Here is an 18,539-nt window from a genome sequence, read left to right as displayed (position 1 = left end):
GTCAAGGGATCTAATGGCTGATATTTGGTGAGCCAGGAAAAGAGCAAGATAAGAACAGAGTTGACATTGTTTTTTATTGAATGCCTAATTCATTGAGCTGCTGTACAAAATGAAGTAGATGAAATACAAATAGAATGAAATCTAACAATTAAGCGATGATGTCTGAAATATAACCAAGTATTGAAACTCAAAATTTCTAAGAGTAGGTTGACTTAATTCAATATTGAAAAAAGCAGCTGGCACTAAAATTATACGGAAAATATCAACAAAAAGTAAATAGGTTCCAGTTTCAGAATGCAATCAGAAGAGCGTAGAGCATATCAGAGCAGCGCGTACTGCGCGTAGAGCAGCTCGCGTACGGTGAAATAATCTTCAGTCAACGCGCCCTCCACGGCGATGTTCCCAGCCTCTTGCTGCACAACGTCAAATAAACGTTTATTTACTTAACACTCGGGTTGTGGAACATAATTCTTTCAGATGAAGATTAAACTAATTCTAATAATAATATTATTACAATAATATTTACAAGTGAATCAATTCACTGAATACAAAGGTTGTTAAACCCAGTGGCGTCACTAGGTCCATTTCAGGGCAGCTTCATCCCCTTAAATGAAACCAGAATTTCCTCTCGGCGCTTAATTTTTAATTTTGACGCACTGATTAGTGATTACAAGGCAATAGGCTACTAATAAGTTTAAATAATCTTCATGTAATAAATACCTTATAAATGTAATGCAATGATTACTAACGTAATTAAGGCTACGGGTAAGCAAAAGTTTAATTAATCTTCGTGCAATGATCATCAATTTCGACACACTGGTTACTAACTTTCCTCAAGGCGACGGTTTCATTGGCGATCAACAAGATGCCAGTGTTAATTCAACGATTTCATTAATCTTCATGCAATAATTATTAATTTTGCGAAATGAATAATCATCAATTTCGACACACTGGTTACTAACCTTCCTCAAGGCGACGGTGCCGTTGGCGCACCACAAGATGCCGGCGTTGAACTCGGCCATGACGCCTGCCTTAGCGAGCACCTGCTTGAAGTCGCTCAGCCGCAGCTCGTTGATGAGCACCGTGTCGTGAGCACATATCTGCGAAAGATGGATAATCGTGAGCGCAGATTTGAGCAGGGACAAATAATTGTGATGGCTGATTTAAGCGGAGACTAATAATCGTGAGCGCAGCCCTGAGCAGGGGGGACAAATAACCGTGAGCACCATGTCGTGAGCGCAGATCTAATCATGATTGGTTTTTCGTGAACTTTGCAAACAACTTCAACGATATGGGTGGACCAGTGGTTAAAGTTCAGGGTACCAAGATTGGAGCAGAGAGGTGCGGGTTCGATCCCAGATCTGTGCGCCAGTTTCTGGTCAGAATCGGCAAGGAGGCCGGGCGGTTAAGCACAGCAGAATTGTAGCAGTGAGTTGCGAGTTCGAGACCGCAAAATGCAGTGAATGTTCCGCGATGTTGAGATTCGGCGACAGGCCTACGGCCTACTAAACGCTGAAACAGCTATTACTATTATATAACCATAATTTTCAAGCAAATAACTCATGAATTATCGATTTATTCAACAGAAATATCAAGAGAAATATTTAAGGCTTACTTTCTCAGGAGGAGCCTCCTCCACAACCAGCAGCTCGTCGTCCACGGACTCCGCCGATGATATAACTGAATAATATGAACGATATAGATATTTGTGATGAAATATTTTTTCTCCACATTCAGATGGGATGCGGAGAAACAGAACTTACAATCCTAAACTGGTCAGTCAGAGACAGCTCCTACACGATATAATGTCATGTTTTACTGAATATTTTTATCTTGAATTTCTCGTACAAGCAGCGAAATTTTCCCCATTCAGGAAAGTTATTTATTTTATATATTAATCCTATAATTGTGAAGAAATGAAACTAAATGATTTATCCAAACTTTCCAAACTCGGATCACCACCTGCCCTTTGTTCAAAATCACACTCACCCATTATCCAGACCATCCACAATTACCCTTACGCATAATCACCCCGAACGACTATCGATCGAAATCATACCAAATAACTCTCACCTCGAATCATATCACACATAATCATAACAGAAACACCCTCACCCATTATCACTCTATAACCACCCCCACCCATAATCACTATTACCACCCTGTTGTTGTAATTGCCCAAACTGGTAATGGTGACTAGGGAGGGGTGGTGATAGGTCAGTTTTTCCGGGCACTTAATGCCAATGGTAATTCTACGACCATCACTGGCTCGCTGACCCGCCAGAACCATTCGATTGCATTACACAACACCCTGGACAAGCCAGGTACTCATTTATCAACCAGAGTTGGATGAATGGCTGAGTTGACCATGAGCTGAGCTTCCCGGAAGAACTTGTCCTCAGTGGGACTCGAACCCGGGCGCTGGGTGCGAGTCTCTCACCACTGCACCACCACAGCTCTCTATTACCACCCTCACCCACACTCCCCCTCATCCACACTGCCCCTCACCCACACTGGCCCTCACTCACACTCCCCCTCACCCACACTCCCCCTCACCCTGCTCGAGCTGCTGAGTTCTCTTCCTCTTCTTAGTGATGCCGTCGAGCCAGGCGACCTCAGCGCCGCGGATGCCGGACGTGCGGAAGAATTTCAGAGACCGCAGCAGCGGATCCGACAACTGAATCTGTGACGTCAGGAAAGGCGTTCGTGATGCGAAAGAGAAAAAGTTACACATCTAGGCCCATATTTTCAAAAAAAGTTAAGAGATCGTAAGTTCATCAGCCAATCGTTGACGGCCTTCCAAGTAAAATCCACCAATCATAGACAAGAAAATAGAGCGTAAGTACTTACGTTCACTTAGTGAATATTGAAAGTATGGACCCTGGTGCCGTACTAGCAAATATAATTACGACTTGGTCAGCCAATCACTGATGGCATTTCGAGATTAACAAGTATACTTAGGCCGCTACTCGTACTAGGGTTACTAGGGCCGCTACGTATACTTAGGCCGCTACGTATACTTAAACGAGTTTTGATGGTACGGCCACAGGGCAAGCAGGAATCACATCATTTTTGTAGCCAGAATTTAGAAATTTTTCCCATAATGGCATTCACAGTTATGAGTTACTAATTCCTAAATCAGATTAGGAATGGAAAAAATAAGCGGATCACTCAAGTCACTCAAGATCCGAATCATTACTCACTGCCTGTTGCGTACACACCTGCTGTGATACGTACACACTTGCTGCGTGTCGTACACACCTGCTGCATGTCGTACACACCTGCTGCATGACGTACACACCTGCTGTGATACGTACACACCTGCTGCATGACGTACACACCTGCTGCGTGTCGTACACACCTGCTGTGATACGTACACACCTGCTGCGTGACATACACGCCTGCTGCGTGACATACACGCCTGCTGCGTGACATACACGCCTGCTGCGTGACGTACACACCTGCTGCGTGACATACACGCCTGCTGCGTGACATACACGCCTGCTGCGTGACGTACACACCTGCTGCATGTCGTACACACCTGCTGTGATACGTACACACCTGCTGCATGACGTACACACCTGCTGCGTGTCGTACACACCTGCTGTGATACGTACACACCTGCTGCGTGACATACACGCCTGCTGCGTGACATACACGCCTGCTGCGTGACATACACGCCTGCTGCGTGACGTACACACCTGCTGCGTGACGTACACACCTGCTGCGTGACGTACACACCTGCTGCATGACGTACACACCTGCTGCGTGACGTACACACCTGCTGCATGAGCGTGTGCGTGGACGCCAGGACGACCTGCCCCAGGACGGGCGTGTGGATGGGTGTGTGGGGGCACACGCTGCGTAGGGCGCCCGCGTGGCCGTTCAACGTCGCCTGGGAGCCCCGCACCAGGATGATACGTCCGGGGCTCACGGCCTGCGCAGGGGGGATGATACTAGGAATGATTCTTTCTAGTGACCTGGACAGAGGGGAATGATACTTTCTAGTGACCTGGACAGAGAGGAATGGTACTAGGAATGATAGTTTCTAGTGACCAGCGCAGGGGGGATGGTACTAGGAATGATAGTTTCTAGTGACCTGTGCAGGGGGGAATGAACTAGGAATGATAGTTTCTAGTGACCTGTGCAGGGGGGAATGATGCTAGGAATGATAGTTTCTAGTGACCTGTGCAGGGGGGAATGATGCTAGGAATGATAGTTTCTAGTGACCTGTGCAGGGGGGAATGATGCTAGGAATGATAGTTTCTAGTGACCTGTGCAGGGGGGAATGATGCTAGGAATGATAGTTTCTAGTGACCTGTGCAGGGGGGAATGATGCTAGGAATGATAGTTTCTAGTGACCTGTGCAGGGGGGAATGATGCTAGGAATGATAGTTTCTAGTGACCTGTGCAGGGGGGAATGATGCTAGGAATGATAGTTTCTAGTGACCTGTGCAGGGGGGAATGATGCTAGGAATGATAGTTTCTAGTGACCTGTGCAGGGGGGAATGATGCTAGGAATGATAGTTTCTAGTGACCTGTGCAGGGGGGAATGATGCTAGGAATGATAGTTTCTAGTGACCTGTGCAGGGGGGAATGATGCTAGGAATGATAGTTTCTAGTGACCTGTGCAGGGGGGAATGATGCTAGGAATGATAGTTTCTAGTGACCTGTGCAGGGGGGAATGATGCTAGGAATGATAGTTTCTAGTGACCTGTGCAGGGGGGAATGATGCTAGGAATGATAGTTTCTAGTGACCTGTGCAGGGGGGAATGATGCTAGGAATGATAGTTTCTAGTGACCTGTGCAGGGGGGAATGATGCTAGGAATGATAGTTTCTAGTGACCTGTGCAGGGGGGAATGATGCTAGGAATGATAGTTTCTAGTGACCTGTGCAGGGGGGAATGATGCTAGGAATGATAGTTTCTAGTGACCTGTGCAGGGGGGAATGATGCTAGGAATGATAGTTTCTAGTGACCTGTGCAGGGGGGAATGATGCTAGGAATGATAGTTTCTAGTGACCTGTGCAGGGGGGAATGATGCTAGGAATGATAGTTTCTAGTGACCTGTGCAGGGGGGAATGATGCTAGGAATGATAGTTTCTAGTGACCTGTGCAGGGGGGAATGATGCTAGGAATGATAGTTTCTAGTGACCTGTGCAGGGGGGAATGATGCTAGGAATGATAGTTTCTAGTGACCTGTGCAGGGGGGAATGATGCTAGGAATGATAGTTTCTAGTGACCTGTGCAGGGGGGAATGATGCTAGGAATGATAGTTTCTAGTGACCTGTGCAGGGGGGAATGATGCTAGGAATGATAGTTTCTAGTGACCTGTGCAGGGNTTAGTGTAGGGGTGGTGATAGGTGTTAGTGTAGGGGTGGTGACAGGTGTTAGTGTAGGGGTGGTGATAGGTGTTAGTGTAGGGGTGGTGACAGGTGTTAGTGCAGGGGTGGTGATAGGTGTTAGTGTAGGGGTGGTGACAGGTGTTAGTGTAGGGGTGGTGCCAGGTGTTACAGTGTGACAGTGGTGACAAGTGTTACAGTGTGACGGTGGTGACAAGTGTTACAGTGTGACGGTGGTGACAGGTATTAGTGTAGGGGTGGTGACAGGTGTTACAGTGTGACGTGCAGGTGTTAAAATATAGTGTGATGATGCTGAACCTAAATGTTACAAATCTGAACTAAAGTATCTGCCTAACGCTAAAAACTTCACGCGCGGCGCCGTACTATCAAAGTTACAAAGTTATGAGTTCGTACCTCCGTCAGCCTGTCACTAATAGTCTCTCAAGGTAAGCCCAACAATACAGGCGAGAAATCGTCCGCTATTTGTACTTAGGCAGACCTCTACGTGAAATTAAATGATTTCTGATAGTATGGCACTTTGCAGATCCATATAATTATAAAAGTTATTAACAGTAAAAAATTTCCTTTCATCCAGGCTTACGCTGAGAAGATAAATAGCAATATAACAACAGAGGATATAGTGTTGTCTCCAGAGGGCTGTTCAGACTTTGCCTCATGTGCAGAGACAGTATCAGAATAAAAAAAAATTTCTGTGCAGTTGAACAAAAGTAGAAATGCATGAAAATTTTTTAAAAATGTTATGTATTCATAAAGGTGAAGTATTAATAGATGTAACGGATTACTAGATGCAAAGTGTCAATAAATGTTAGGGATTGATAGATGTGAAGTATTAATAGATGTAAAGTACCGTATTCATAGATGCAAAGTATCAATAGATGTTAGGGATTAATAGATGTGAAATATTAATAGATTCAAGTAATACCAACCAATGATGTCCCTGTTGAGCTGCTGCAGAGGTTCTCTGGCCGCGTCATCATCCCCCTCCGTCAGCGTAGGCACGAGGTGTTCGAAGTCTGCGTGGTTGATGAACTCGCCGTACTCGTCGCTGCGGGTCTGCAATATGCTTTATTAATTAGCCAAATCAAGTGAAGGTAATTTTGTCACCAGGCCTTCAGATACAAGTTACATAGATGACAGTATATACCTATACACTAGTGATTAAACATTTGTATACTGACAGCAACGCTCTGTCAACTCCGTGCGATTAAATAGAAATTGCATTGATGATGGCTAAGTATCAATTAAAAAGGATTAACTAAATTTGTCTAGTAAAAGTCACTATCTTCACCACGCCATTAAATATGAACGGCATTTTTAAACAGTTGATGTATTCATAGAATAAAGAAAGGTCTACGTCCTGTGTCAACCAGGCTTTATGGTACTTTTACTAGCTCTCACTTAATGGTACTCTCACATTATGGTACTCTCTACGTCCTGTGTCAACCAAGCTTTATTATTGGGAGGTTGAGATTGTATTGACCTTTTAGGCAATTAGAAAGATTATCCACCCTAATACGAGTATTCTAATTAAAATATTTATTTTCAATCTTTAAATATGTGAATTTAAAACTAGAAACAAAACAATTACAATTATAAGACTATATATAAAATAATTAAATGCAGTGAATGGATATAATATATTTGAATTGTGCACATGTTTATTTCAAACAGTATTAGATTTTCTCATAACTTAAGTGACGTTTCAAGTCGTATGAGGTTTGTTTGGTTATCGTTCAGTTTATGTTTAGTATTGGTTTATTGGTGTGAATTAAATGGGAACAGTGCAGTCAGTCACAAAGTCACTACTAGTCGGTGTGTATAGAGGGTAGAGGTAGAGTCTGGTAGATTAAGAGGACATAAAACTAGTAGATCTATTGATAGTGCTGTGCACTGTGCTATCAGCTACAGTCACTACTAGTCGGTGTGTATAGAGGGTAGAGTCTGGTAGATTTATAGGACATAAAACTGGTAGATCTATTGATTGTGCTGTGCACTGTGCTATCAGCTACCTATCTGTTATGTGACTCTTCAATGTTTAGAAGATCTGCATTCCTGAAGTGTTTTTGTATATTGAAGCCAGTTAAATGGTCAATATTTAGCTCATTACCTTGCTCCATACAAACTTAACAAAGCTAATGAATAGACTTACCAATAATTGTTTACCTAAAAATCCCTAAGTGGTAAACACCACCTTGGCCTGTTGGCCATTATTGAAGGCAATAAGTGCCCTTTTTAGCCATCCATTATGATCCATATACTGTTATTGTTAGTAGGCTAATTGCAACATAAAAAATAACACTTCAAAAAGACAAAAAAGTTGAAAAAATCAAAAAAATAAAATAAATCAAAAAATCATGAAAAAATCAAATAAATCATTGATTTTTGATTTTTTTGATTTTTTTAAAAAAATCAAAAAAATCGCCAACCCTGCTTTATGGTACTCTCACTGTCAATAACGCTCACTACCAGGCTTTATGGTACAGTGTGTATTATGAAAGTAATGAGCATTTTTTCGCAAATAACATTTACTGATCGTAATTTGTACAGATAACATTTATTGATCGTAATTTGTACAAATATTCAATATTTTTCAAAATACATTTCTCCTGCATCAATACACTTGCGGAGAAGTGTTTGCCCTGAAACTCCTCGACGGGAATGCCTCTCAGGAACGTTGTAACATGGTGTTGGATGTTGAAAAGGCTGAGTTTACAGTTTGTCCTTGCGGTACAAACTCACAATGGACTATTACTCGGATGTCACAGACAATGATCATAGTTTTGATCGCAAAACTTCGCGCACACGATCCACGTTCTCTTCAGTTTGGGCTGTTGTTGGGCGTCCAGAACGCGGTTCGTAGGCGACCTTCTCCCGGCCCTCCTTGAACGCCTTGTGCCACTTCCCAGATTGTGATCTTGAAATGCAATCGTTTTTGAAGGCTTCTTGCAGCATCTGGAATGTTTCGGTTGCATTTCTTCCAATCCTTACGCAAAACTTCATGGCGTATCGTTGTTCCAGCGAACGCTCCATCGCGCTATGTTACAAAGGTCGAAAACACACTTCACGCGGAAGGCTCGTTTCTCCGCTCATACTGTTCGAACTCAACTGACGACCGGATGCACTGAAAGAGCATATCCCCCACCACATTCCCCAGCCGGTTTGACCGCGCTGCCATCTACCGTCGCGTCACAATAACATCATGCTCATTACTTTCATAATTGACTCTGTAGAATATGTTTACCAGCGTTCTACCATGCAGCTGACATTCTCCTCATGGTAAGAGAACATGTGGTGGTGCTTCCTAGACCTCATGGGCCCCCGACATGGTCATGGTAGTGTACCATGCAGCTAACCTTCTCCTCATGGTAAGGGAACATGTGGTGGTGCTTCCTAGACCTCATAGGCCCCTGCCCCCCCGCCACGGTCTTGCTCTCGAGGCAGATGATGTCGTGCTTGCCGGACTCCAGCAGCTGCAGCTCCGGGTCTTCTTCTTCGTCTGAAGAATCAACGCTGGCAAAACAAAGCAGAGGTGCCATTACTTACAAAATATCTTACAGACATGGAGGTCAATTAAATTTGATACTTGAACAAAACAAAGCAAAGTTCCATTACTTAAAAAATATTGACATATCTTACATATGGAGTTCAATTCAAGTTTATAAATTTGTGAACCTAATTGCATCAATGAAGTTGTTTTCCAGTGAAAATGTACTGTTTCATGACGTTTATAAAACCGTCCGTCCTCTCTGCCGCACCCTGTACTTGAACAAAACGAAGGAGAGTTGCCACTACTTAAAAAATCACCATATCTTACAGATACAGAGTTCAATTATATTTGATACTTGAACTAAACAATGGAGAGTGGCTATTACTTACAAAATTTACATATTTTACAGATATGGAGTTCAATTATATTTAATACTTGAACATAACAAAGCAGAGTTGCCACTACTTAAAAAATTACCATATCTTACAGATATGGAGTTCAATTATATTTAATACTTGAACATAACAAAGCAGAGTTGCCATTACTTACAAAATTACCATATCTTACAGATATTGAGTTCAATTATATTTGATACTTGAACTAAACAATGAAGAGTGTTCATCACTTAAAAACCAACAGAATTTCCAGATACCTTGTTACATTTTTAAATTGACATAAGCACAGAAAAATAGTTAGTGCAACTACTTAAAAAGAAACATTGCTCCTAGTTATGGAGCTAAATTTTATGTTGATATTTGAAAAAAACCAACGGAGAGTTGCTATTACTTAAAAAATTAACATAGCTCCCAGATAGGAATTTTATTTTAAGTTGAACAACGCAATGATAATTGATAAGTGAGAGTTGCTATCACCTAAATAAATAAAATATCTTCCATACACGAATTTAAATTCTAAGTTAATACTTGAGCATGAAAATTTCCTCACATTTTCACTATGACGTCACACAGAAAACGTTAGTTGACAGTCAAATTCATCGTCAATTAGATGAATATTATATATCACAAAAAATTTCCTCTTGTCAGCTGCTAAGAGAAGTTTTTCTAATTATTCATAAAAATATAAGATATATGAAATAGAATTCCTATTTATGAAGGGAAAAATTTGAAGTCAACTTAATCATTTTGCTAAAGGGTTGTCTATTAATTATTTAGAGGGACAAAATGGCTTTCCATTCATTATTTAGGTCAGTGATTCCTAAAGTGGGCGATATCGCCCCCCTAGGGGCTATGGAAAGATTTTGGGGGGCGGTAAGGAAGAAGAGGCCGGTAGAAAGGCGATAGGGGGGAGGGCGGTAGTCCGAAGTCGAAGTCAGAAGTTCGAACGTTTGTTTGACGATTTGTACACAACACATGCAGCAATGCATGACTCCCAGCGATGGTTTTGTCACCCAGATCTGTTTTTAACGCATTTTCTCATTTATTGAAAAATGCACTATTGTGCTTGCCATGTCCGTCCGCCTGTCTGTCCGTCCGAGACTTCACGTTTACGTCGACGAGAAAATGTGCTCTGTCACTCACTGCAGTGAGTACTGAGTTATATTTTTTAACCTCTCCTGGGTTTACGTCTCCGACAAATTAACGGCCGGACTCGCTTCCGGTCTCACGTACGATCAATTTCCAAATTCAATGATCAAGGAATATCTCTCAAACTAATGAACCTCGATGAAACTTGGTACACGTATTCATTAGGTCCAGGGACGAAATGGCTTTTCACTTATAATTCACACAGGATCCTGACACAACTCACACAGGATCCTGACACAACTCACACAGGATCCTGACACAACTCACACAGGATCCTGACACAACTCACACAGGATCCTCTAACAACTCACACAGGATCCTCTCACAACTCACACAGGACCCTCACACAAGTCACACAACTCACACAGGATCCTTCATCCTCTCCATAACTCTGTGTTGCCGCAGCATGGCCAGATGTTCCTCCAGCTCCTCGCCCTCCAGGATCACGCGCCTCTTCTCCATCAGTTTGAACACGCGCAAGTTAGGGTTGTCTATCAGCCGGCGAGCTAGAGTGCCTTCACCAGTCCTAAGCAAAACACAAGACAACAATAGTTCAATTAAATAAGTTTGGGTTGTCTATCAGCCGGCGAGCTAAAGTGCCTTCACCAGTCCTAAGCAAAACGCAAGACTATGTTTCAATTGAATAAATGTCTAGTTATAGAAATACACTTTTCTGAAACTGCGTTCTTCAAATCAGATTTGCCAATGTTCCACATTCTTTGTTAAGGTCGTAATGTGAAAAAAAAACATGAAAATGTAAAGTAATTTCCAAAAAAATTCAAGACAAGCAATGTTTCAATTAAATAAATGACTACCGGTAGTTATAGAAATACACTTTTCAAAAACTGCTTTCTTAAAATCCTAAAGATTTGCCAATGTTCCACATTCTTCATCACATACTGTCATGTTAAAAAACGTAAAAATGTAAAGTAATTTACAAATCTAAACTTAATCTGAAGGCAGAGCCAGGCAATCTGCAATTTACCTTATATACCTAGGTCTGCACATCATCAATCATTATTATTATTATTTGTTAACCCATAATCGACATGAGAAACCATGAGACCTGTTACCTGAAAGATACTTAAAAAATAATAAAAGCACTGGCAAGCACAAACCAGCCACAAATATAAAGTACTTTCTAAAGTTATTTGTGATGACATTAACATAAAATATATAATTTTTAAAGTTAATTATGTATCTCTAGCTACCGGGAGGTGAGGATGATGGCGTTCTTGCTGCTGGCCGCCCACTGCATGAAGAGCTCACGGGAGAACCCGCACTCCAGGTCTGGGAAACTGGCGAGCACAACCTGCACATTACGAGCACTCCAGGTCTGGGAAACTGGCGAGCACAACCTGCACATTACGAGCACAACCTGCACATTACGAGCACAACCTGCACATTACGAGCACAACCTGCACATTACGAGCACAACCTGCACATTACGAGCACAACCTGCACATTACGAGCACAACCTGCACATTACGAGCACAACCTGCACATTACGAGCACAACCTGCACATTACGAGCACAACCTGCACATTACGAGCACAACCTGCACATTACGAGCACAACCTGCACATTACGAGCACAACCTGCACATTACGAGCACAACCTGCACATTACGAGCACAACCTGCACATTACGAGCACAACCTGCACATTACGAGCACAACCTGCACNCCTTAGGTGAAGGCAGCTGGGCCAGTAACTAGTAGTGTCACCTTAGGTGAAGGCAGCTGGGCCAGTAACTAGTAGTGTCACCTTAGGAGAAGGCAGCTGGGCCAGTAACTAGTAGTGTCACCTTAGGAGAAGGCAGCTGGGCCAGGTCAGCGAGCGTGTGGCAGAACTTGACGTGCTTTAAGCTGAACGGATTTGATCGACTCGAGTCAAAAGATTTCGTCAGTTTCTCACTCATCCACTCGATCTGTTGAGAAAAAGATTGTAAGTACGGTATATGGGTTGCCAATGGAAATAATAATGGCCGAAATAAATTTAATGACTGAAAAAATGTATTTTTTTAGAGCAGACTAAAATTTTTCAAGGCATTGACAAAAGCAAGGTTGTTTCCTCTACACCTGTTGAAGAATTACAGGGGCTTGGATTTATGTTATTATTTCGAAAACAAATTTAACTGGCTTGAGTTTTTTTGGGACGAGATAGCACAGAAATTTATGTACAGAGAAGATGTATATATAAAATATTGAGGTCCACTGTACCACATAATAATTAAAACAATCATTTAATTGGAGCTTAGTGGTTTCACTAGAATGCAGGCATATTGCAATGAAAATTTACAGCTTATTGCAGAGCCAAAAATCGTCAAGGAAAATTGACTCAGGCAAAGTTAATGACCTTGGACGAAGTGGGCTTAGCCAGGGCCCATACTTTCAAAAAAAGTTATGAGATCCTAAGTTCATCAGCCAATCATTGACGGCCTTTCAAGCAAAATCCACCAATCACAGACAAGAAAATAGAGCGTAAGTACTTACGTTCATTGACGGCCTTTCAAGCAAAATCCACCAATCACAGACAAGAAAATAGAGCGTAAGTACTTACGTTCACTTAGCGAGTTTTGAAAGTATATGGCCCCAGGTCTGGTATGACGTGTTAGGCCATCGCTCACCATTTGTAGGAGATGAGTGACGATTTGACTCACCATTTGCCTGGCGAAGTGCATGACGTGGTAGGACGTGTTGCTCACCATTTGCCTGGCGAAGTGCATGACGTGGTAGGACGTGTTGCTCACCATTTGCCTGGCGAAGTGCATGACGTGGTAGGACGTGTTGCTCACCATTTGCCTGGCGAAGTGCATGACGTGGTAGGACGTGTTGCTCACCATTTGCCTGGCGAAGTGCATGACGTGGTAGGACGTGTTGCTCACCATTTGCCTGGCGAAGTGCATGACGTGGTAGGACGTGTTGCTCACCATTTGCCTGGCGAAGTGCATGACGTGGTAGGACGTGTTGCTCACCATTTNGGTTTGATACGAAAAGTATGTCCGGTTTGATATGAAAAGTATGTCCGGTTCATTATGGAAAGTATGTCCGGTTTGATATGAAAAATATTTCCGGTTTGATATGAAAAATATTTCCGGTTTGATATGAAAAGTATGTCCGGTTCATTATGGAAAGTATGACCGGTTTGATATGAAAAATATTTCCGGTTCATTATGAAAAGTATGTCCTGTTAAACATGATAAATAAAATATATTCCATGGTTCTTTAATTAGGCTGTCCGCCGCCCCTGCATGTCGCTTGCAGCTGACCTTAACCAGGAATGTGAGAGAAGAAAGCTTGCATTTTCAAAATTCCAATAACAAATGGGGCCGGTGAAAGAAGAACACTAAGAGAAGAAAAAAGAAGAATATTAGAGCAACGACATATTTGCGATTACCTATGAAAATGAAGTGTAGAACTCTACTGCATTCAAGGAAAATTGCATAAGAAGAGTATCCTATTCAGTAATACGGTATATATATCCAGTAATATATATGTGCTCATAATACATCTCTGCCCATTCATAACCCCTGATCCAAAAACGGGCAGGCACGCTGGATAATTTTAATCAAAGTCATTGTTAAATTTTACACATTAGTCATTCAACATTACCTACTCAAATGCCATCAATTCCCGGCTTTTCGTTCATATTATTTCGATAGCCTTCATCTAAATGAAATACTTTTTGCAGAGATTGCATGTTTGCATTGGGCTGACTGCATCCATACTGATAATGTATGGTAAGTCTGGTAACAACCATGGTTATTCTACTAACCAACATATAATAATAAATAACATACCGTCAACTGGGGTGACTTCGGCCGCGTTTTTTATTTTGTTTTGCAAACAAAAACGGGGTCATAAACGCCGGGATCATAAACGCCAGGGTCATAAACGAGGTCATAAAACACCAGGGTGACTTTAGTCATCGTTTATGACCCCGTTTTAGTATGCAAAACAAAATCAAAAACGCGGCCGAAGTCACCCCAGTTGACGGTACCAATTTAATACTCACCAACAAATAATAATAAATAATATACCAATTTAAGGCTCACCAACAAATTTCAAATCGCGCTGCCTCCTCCTCTCAGGACGATACGTGGCATTGAAGGCGTCGGTGATGAGAAGAGATGGGCGGAATATCTTGTCCAGTTCACAGCCACTGAGGTGACGCTCCTTCTTGTGGTTGTAGTCAACCGCGTACAGAATATCCTGTACGATATTAAATGTAGTCAACAGAGTTAAGAATATCCTGAAGGAGATTGAATGAGAGTTAGGATTATCCTGAAGGATATTGAATGTACACAACAGAGTTAAGATTATCCTGAAGGAGATTGAATGAGAGTTAGGATTATCCTGAAGGATATTGAATGTATACAACAGAGTTAAGATTATCCTGAAGGATACTCTTAACTCTGAGAGTAGTCAACTCTCGTTGACTACTCTTAATGTAGTCAACGGAGTTAAGAATATCCTTGATGTAGTCAACAGTGTGAATAATATCNGCATGGAAGGTAACCACAGGTAACAGGTAAGGAAGGTAACCACAGGTAACTGGCATGGAAGGTAACTGCAGGTAACAGGCAAGGAAGGTAACCACAGGTAATTATATGAGCATTACCTCCTCCCCGTCCCTGGTAATGCGCCACATGCAGCCGCCCAGCATGTGGCCCGCCGGCAGCGCTGAGATGCTCATGCCGAGCCCTTTACCTGCCCAACATAACAACTCAATTTAATCCACATAAACTAACAACAAAATTTAACTCACCAGTAAATATAACTGCAAAAATAAACAATGCGAAATTAATAGTTGAATAGCTCACTAATAACAACATCTCAGTTGCATTGATAATCAATTTACAACAAATAAATCTACCTTTCCAATAGATAACTGCTATCCATAAATCAATTAATTTACAACAAATAAATCTATCTTTCCAATTGATAACTGCTATTCATAAATCAATCTGCAAACTGATGCAAAGAACACATATTTATTGAGGCTGCCCCATGCAAGATATCACAAATGTTAACAATTGTCTTTCAGAAGAGAATAAATTAAATGAATTTTTCTGAACAGGGAATTTTTTTTCCTCCAAAATATAATGGAGGTTAAAGTTTTCTTCAAGTGTCAGACATTCCATGATATAAATGAATACCTACATAAATGATCTTTTTCACTAATGGACAAATAAGAATAAATTAATTCATGATTCAGCTCCAGTTAAAATTTGGAATGTTCGAGAGAAAATATCTGTGTTCTTTCCAATACACCTACAAAGGGCAAGATTCTACATTCACATTATTGAAAACATAACACGCAAGTAAGCATATTTATTGCCTGACCATTCTGACTTCATCAACAAAAATTACATTTTCAATTGCTACCACATTTTGTACAATTTTTACCTGAAAATTTTCTTCATATCAAGACAATCATATAAATTTTGAGACGCACTTTTTAAATTTTATGTAACTTATGACAGTAATGATGCTGGATCTAACTTATGACAGTAATGATGCTGGATCTAACTTATGATAGTAATGACCCCTCACCTCTCATGTTGATGCTCTGGTGATACTTGACTTGGATGATTCTTTCAAAGGCGGCATCCACATCATCCAGGTCAAAGAGCTCAAACTCGTCATAGCTGTGGTGGCTCTGTCAAATGATCACAAAATTATAACAACATTAATATGTTTATTCTAGGAATATATTACCAGTAAAAAATTTGTAATGCACAAAAAAAGGCTTATTATAAATTCAAATTGATAGTAGTTCAGTAGGAGCAGAATGATTCTCATCTATAAAAATGATGAAGAGTTGAAAGAATTTCTGTTCTATTGATCAAATAATTCCTTTTGCATGAATATTGTCACACAGTAAACAATTGTGATATAAAAAATAACTTAATTAATTTTGCAAAAATTTTAAATACAACTAAATATTGCGATAAAAAATAGAATGAGTTATAGAGGAAAAATTGTTGAAATATATGTGAACAATTTATTTTCTACAAGAGGCCAAAGCAAAGATATTTTTGAGGTTGCCATGAGAAAATACATAGAAGAAAAATGCATTATGGGTTAAGGTTAGGTAGCAGTCATAGATCCTTTTAAAAAGCTTTAAGAAATTCAACTATTTATTTTCATGGGAATAAATATCTGATGACATAAGCAGTCCATACAAGAATCAAGTTCACCAGTATTTTAAATAGGTAGTACCTTAAATAGTGATAATGTCATTCATTTTAGATACATCTCGTAGGTAAGTGAATCAAACATATTTCAGGACATGTAATTTATCAAAAGCAAGATATAATTAACAATTAACATATCAGGAACTAATCATCACATACCACATAATAATCACTCAGATAATCACATATCACAATACAATTTTATAATCACAAATTATAAGAAGATTTATATTTCCAGCCAATAATACCAATACATAACAAATTACACAAATTAATTAGAAATTAATTATTTTGTTGAGAAAGAAGCAATGATGAGAACCATACCTGATACCAGTCATACATGAACATCTGTCCATTCTTGTAGACGGGAATGGTGGCATATACAGGACAAGACAGCTGGCACTTGCCAACCAGGTAAGGGAACTAACCTGGTACCAGTCATACATGAACATCTGGCCATTCTTGTAGACGGGAATGGTGGCATATACAGGACAAGACAGCTGGCACTTGCCAACCAGGTAAGGGAAAGCTCCTAAGTGGAGGGGATCAGGGAAGGACAGCAACACGCAGTCAACATGGTTGATTGCCCTGTATAAATAAATAGAATTTAGATTATTCAAGTACAAAAGATACAACATATCAAAGATAGCAATAGGCCTCTTGACAGTAGTGGCAAAATCCTAAATGAATATGATAAATTACAAGTTTACTGTGACAAATGTTTTTAGAGTATATCTACCGGTGCTGCAAATGATTCTACTTCACTTCAACAAGTAAGTATCAAGAAATTTTTTTAGAATAAGTTAGACCAATAATATTTTTTCTAATTGCAGTGACCATGTGATAACATGAACAAACATGGGATCTTATAGATGAGAATTTTCTCACATTAATTCCTATGACTAAAATTGTAATTTGTAGCTACAGAGACTTGAGGACAAGCATTTGCATCAATCAGCCATGCAACACATAGTTGTCCAAATTTGAAATTTTAGTCACACATCTCTTTTGTTTAATAATGCCTGGCAATAAATGTCAGCAAAGTTTTTGTGCATAACAGTTCATTGAATAAAATTTTAAAACTGCTGTATATGGCAAATTAAATTCAAGAGTTTGGAGACACTGGAAAGATTTTGAGTTGTTAAACCATAAAGCTAATTAGATAAAAAATGGCAATAAGACACAGAATTAAATTAAAATTGTTATATTATTGATGGATGAATTATGTATACACAAAGCCAACAAAAAAACTCACCTTGCAAGCTCAAGAACTGATCAAATTCAAGATTTTATTCAAATCCCATTTCATAGATTGCTATAAAATAATTTATAAATGACTAAAATAAGTTAGATCTAATTCTCACTTGGATAGTCGATCAATATAGTCCTTGTCGAATTTTTCATCCCAGCCACAATCGAGCAGAAATGTGAAGTCATCAACAGTAAGAAGATAGCAATGTGGTGTCTCACTGCCAACACCCCAAATACCTTCAAACTTGACAATTGAACTCATATTGTAGTCACAAAATGTTCATTGCCATAGCACAACACAAAATTTATTTATTTGTTTTCTTTTAATGAACATGTACTTTGAGTTGTCTACATCACATAGGTCAAGACAAAGCAATGATTAATATGATTGATCTTTACTAGATACTAGATTGACTAACAGATCTAGTCCAGAAAAGATCCAGTCAAATGACATGATTCTAGATCTTCTGTGAACAAGTCACGAAAAGTAAGAATTGACGACAAGCCACATCAGGCCTACTCTTCAGTGCCAACATTACTATCATACTATGTTATGTTATGAGCATCATAGCATGAATATTGCAGGATGATGCAGGCTGTCACCAATCACCAGCATGCATCCAATTAGAAAAAAAAAAAACTCTGATAAAAGGAAGCAAGGGGCACCAAAACAGGTCATTTTGACCACAAACCA

The 18,539-nt window shown here is 40.3% G+C and overlaps 1 protein-coding gene across 1 annotated transcript; it reads right to left on the bottom strand.

Moving 5' to 3' along the window:
* Positions 1–55: 55 nt before the first annotated feature.
* LOC108670343 (probable cleavage and polyadenylation specificity factor subunit 2) lies at positions 56–18,268 on the bottom strand. The gene is made up of 17 exons (XM_018157808.2): positions 17,959–18,268; positions 17,023–17,182; positions 15,951–16,056; positions 15,016–15,104; positions 14,450–14,606; positions 14,077–14,140; positions 13,100–13,331; positions 12,200–12,322; positions 11,605–11,705; positions 10,758–10,919; positions 8,716–8,872; positions 6,285–6,415; positions 3,782–3,980; positions 2,557–2,683; positions 1,616–1,680; positions 963–1,100; positions 56–413 (listed from the first exon to the last, which is right to left on the bottom strand). The coding sequence occupies exons 1-17, from the start codon at positions 18,105–18,107 to the stop codon at positions 321–323; spliced, it is 2,253 nt and encodes a 750-aa protein (XP_018013297.1). The 5' UTR covers positions 18,108–18,268; the 3' UTR covers positions 56–320.
* Positions 18,269–18,539: the final 271 nt, after the last annotated feature.

The sequence above is a fragment of the Hyalella azteca genome, unplaced genomic scaffold (genome assembly GCF_000764305.2).
Source record: "Hyalella azteca isolate HAZT.00-mixed unplaced genomic scaffold, Hazt_2.0.2 contig13728, whole genome shotgun sequence".
In the NCBI taxonomy this organism is placed as follows: domain Eukaryota; kingdom Metazoa; phylum Arthropoda; class Malacostraca; order Amphipoda; family Hyalellidae; genus Hyalella; species Hyalella azteca.
The sequence above is the reverse complement of the archived record's forward strand: the minus strand, read 5'-3'. Positions and strand labels throughout refer to the sequence as shown.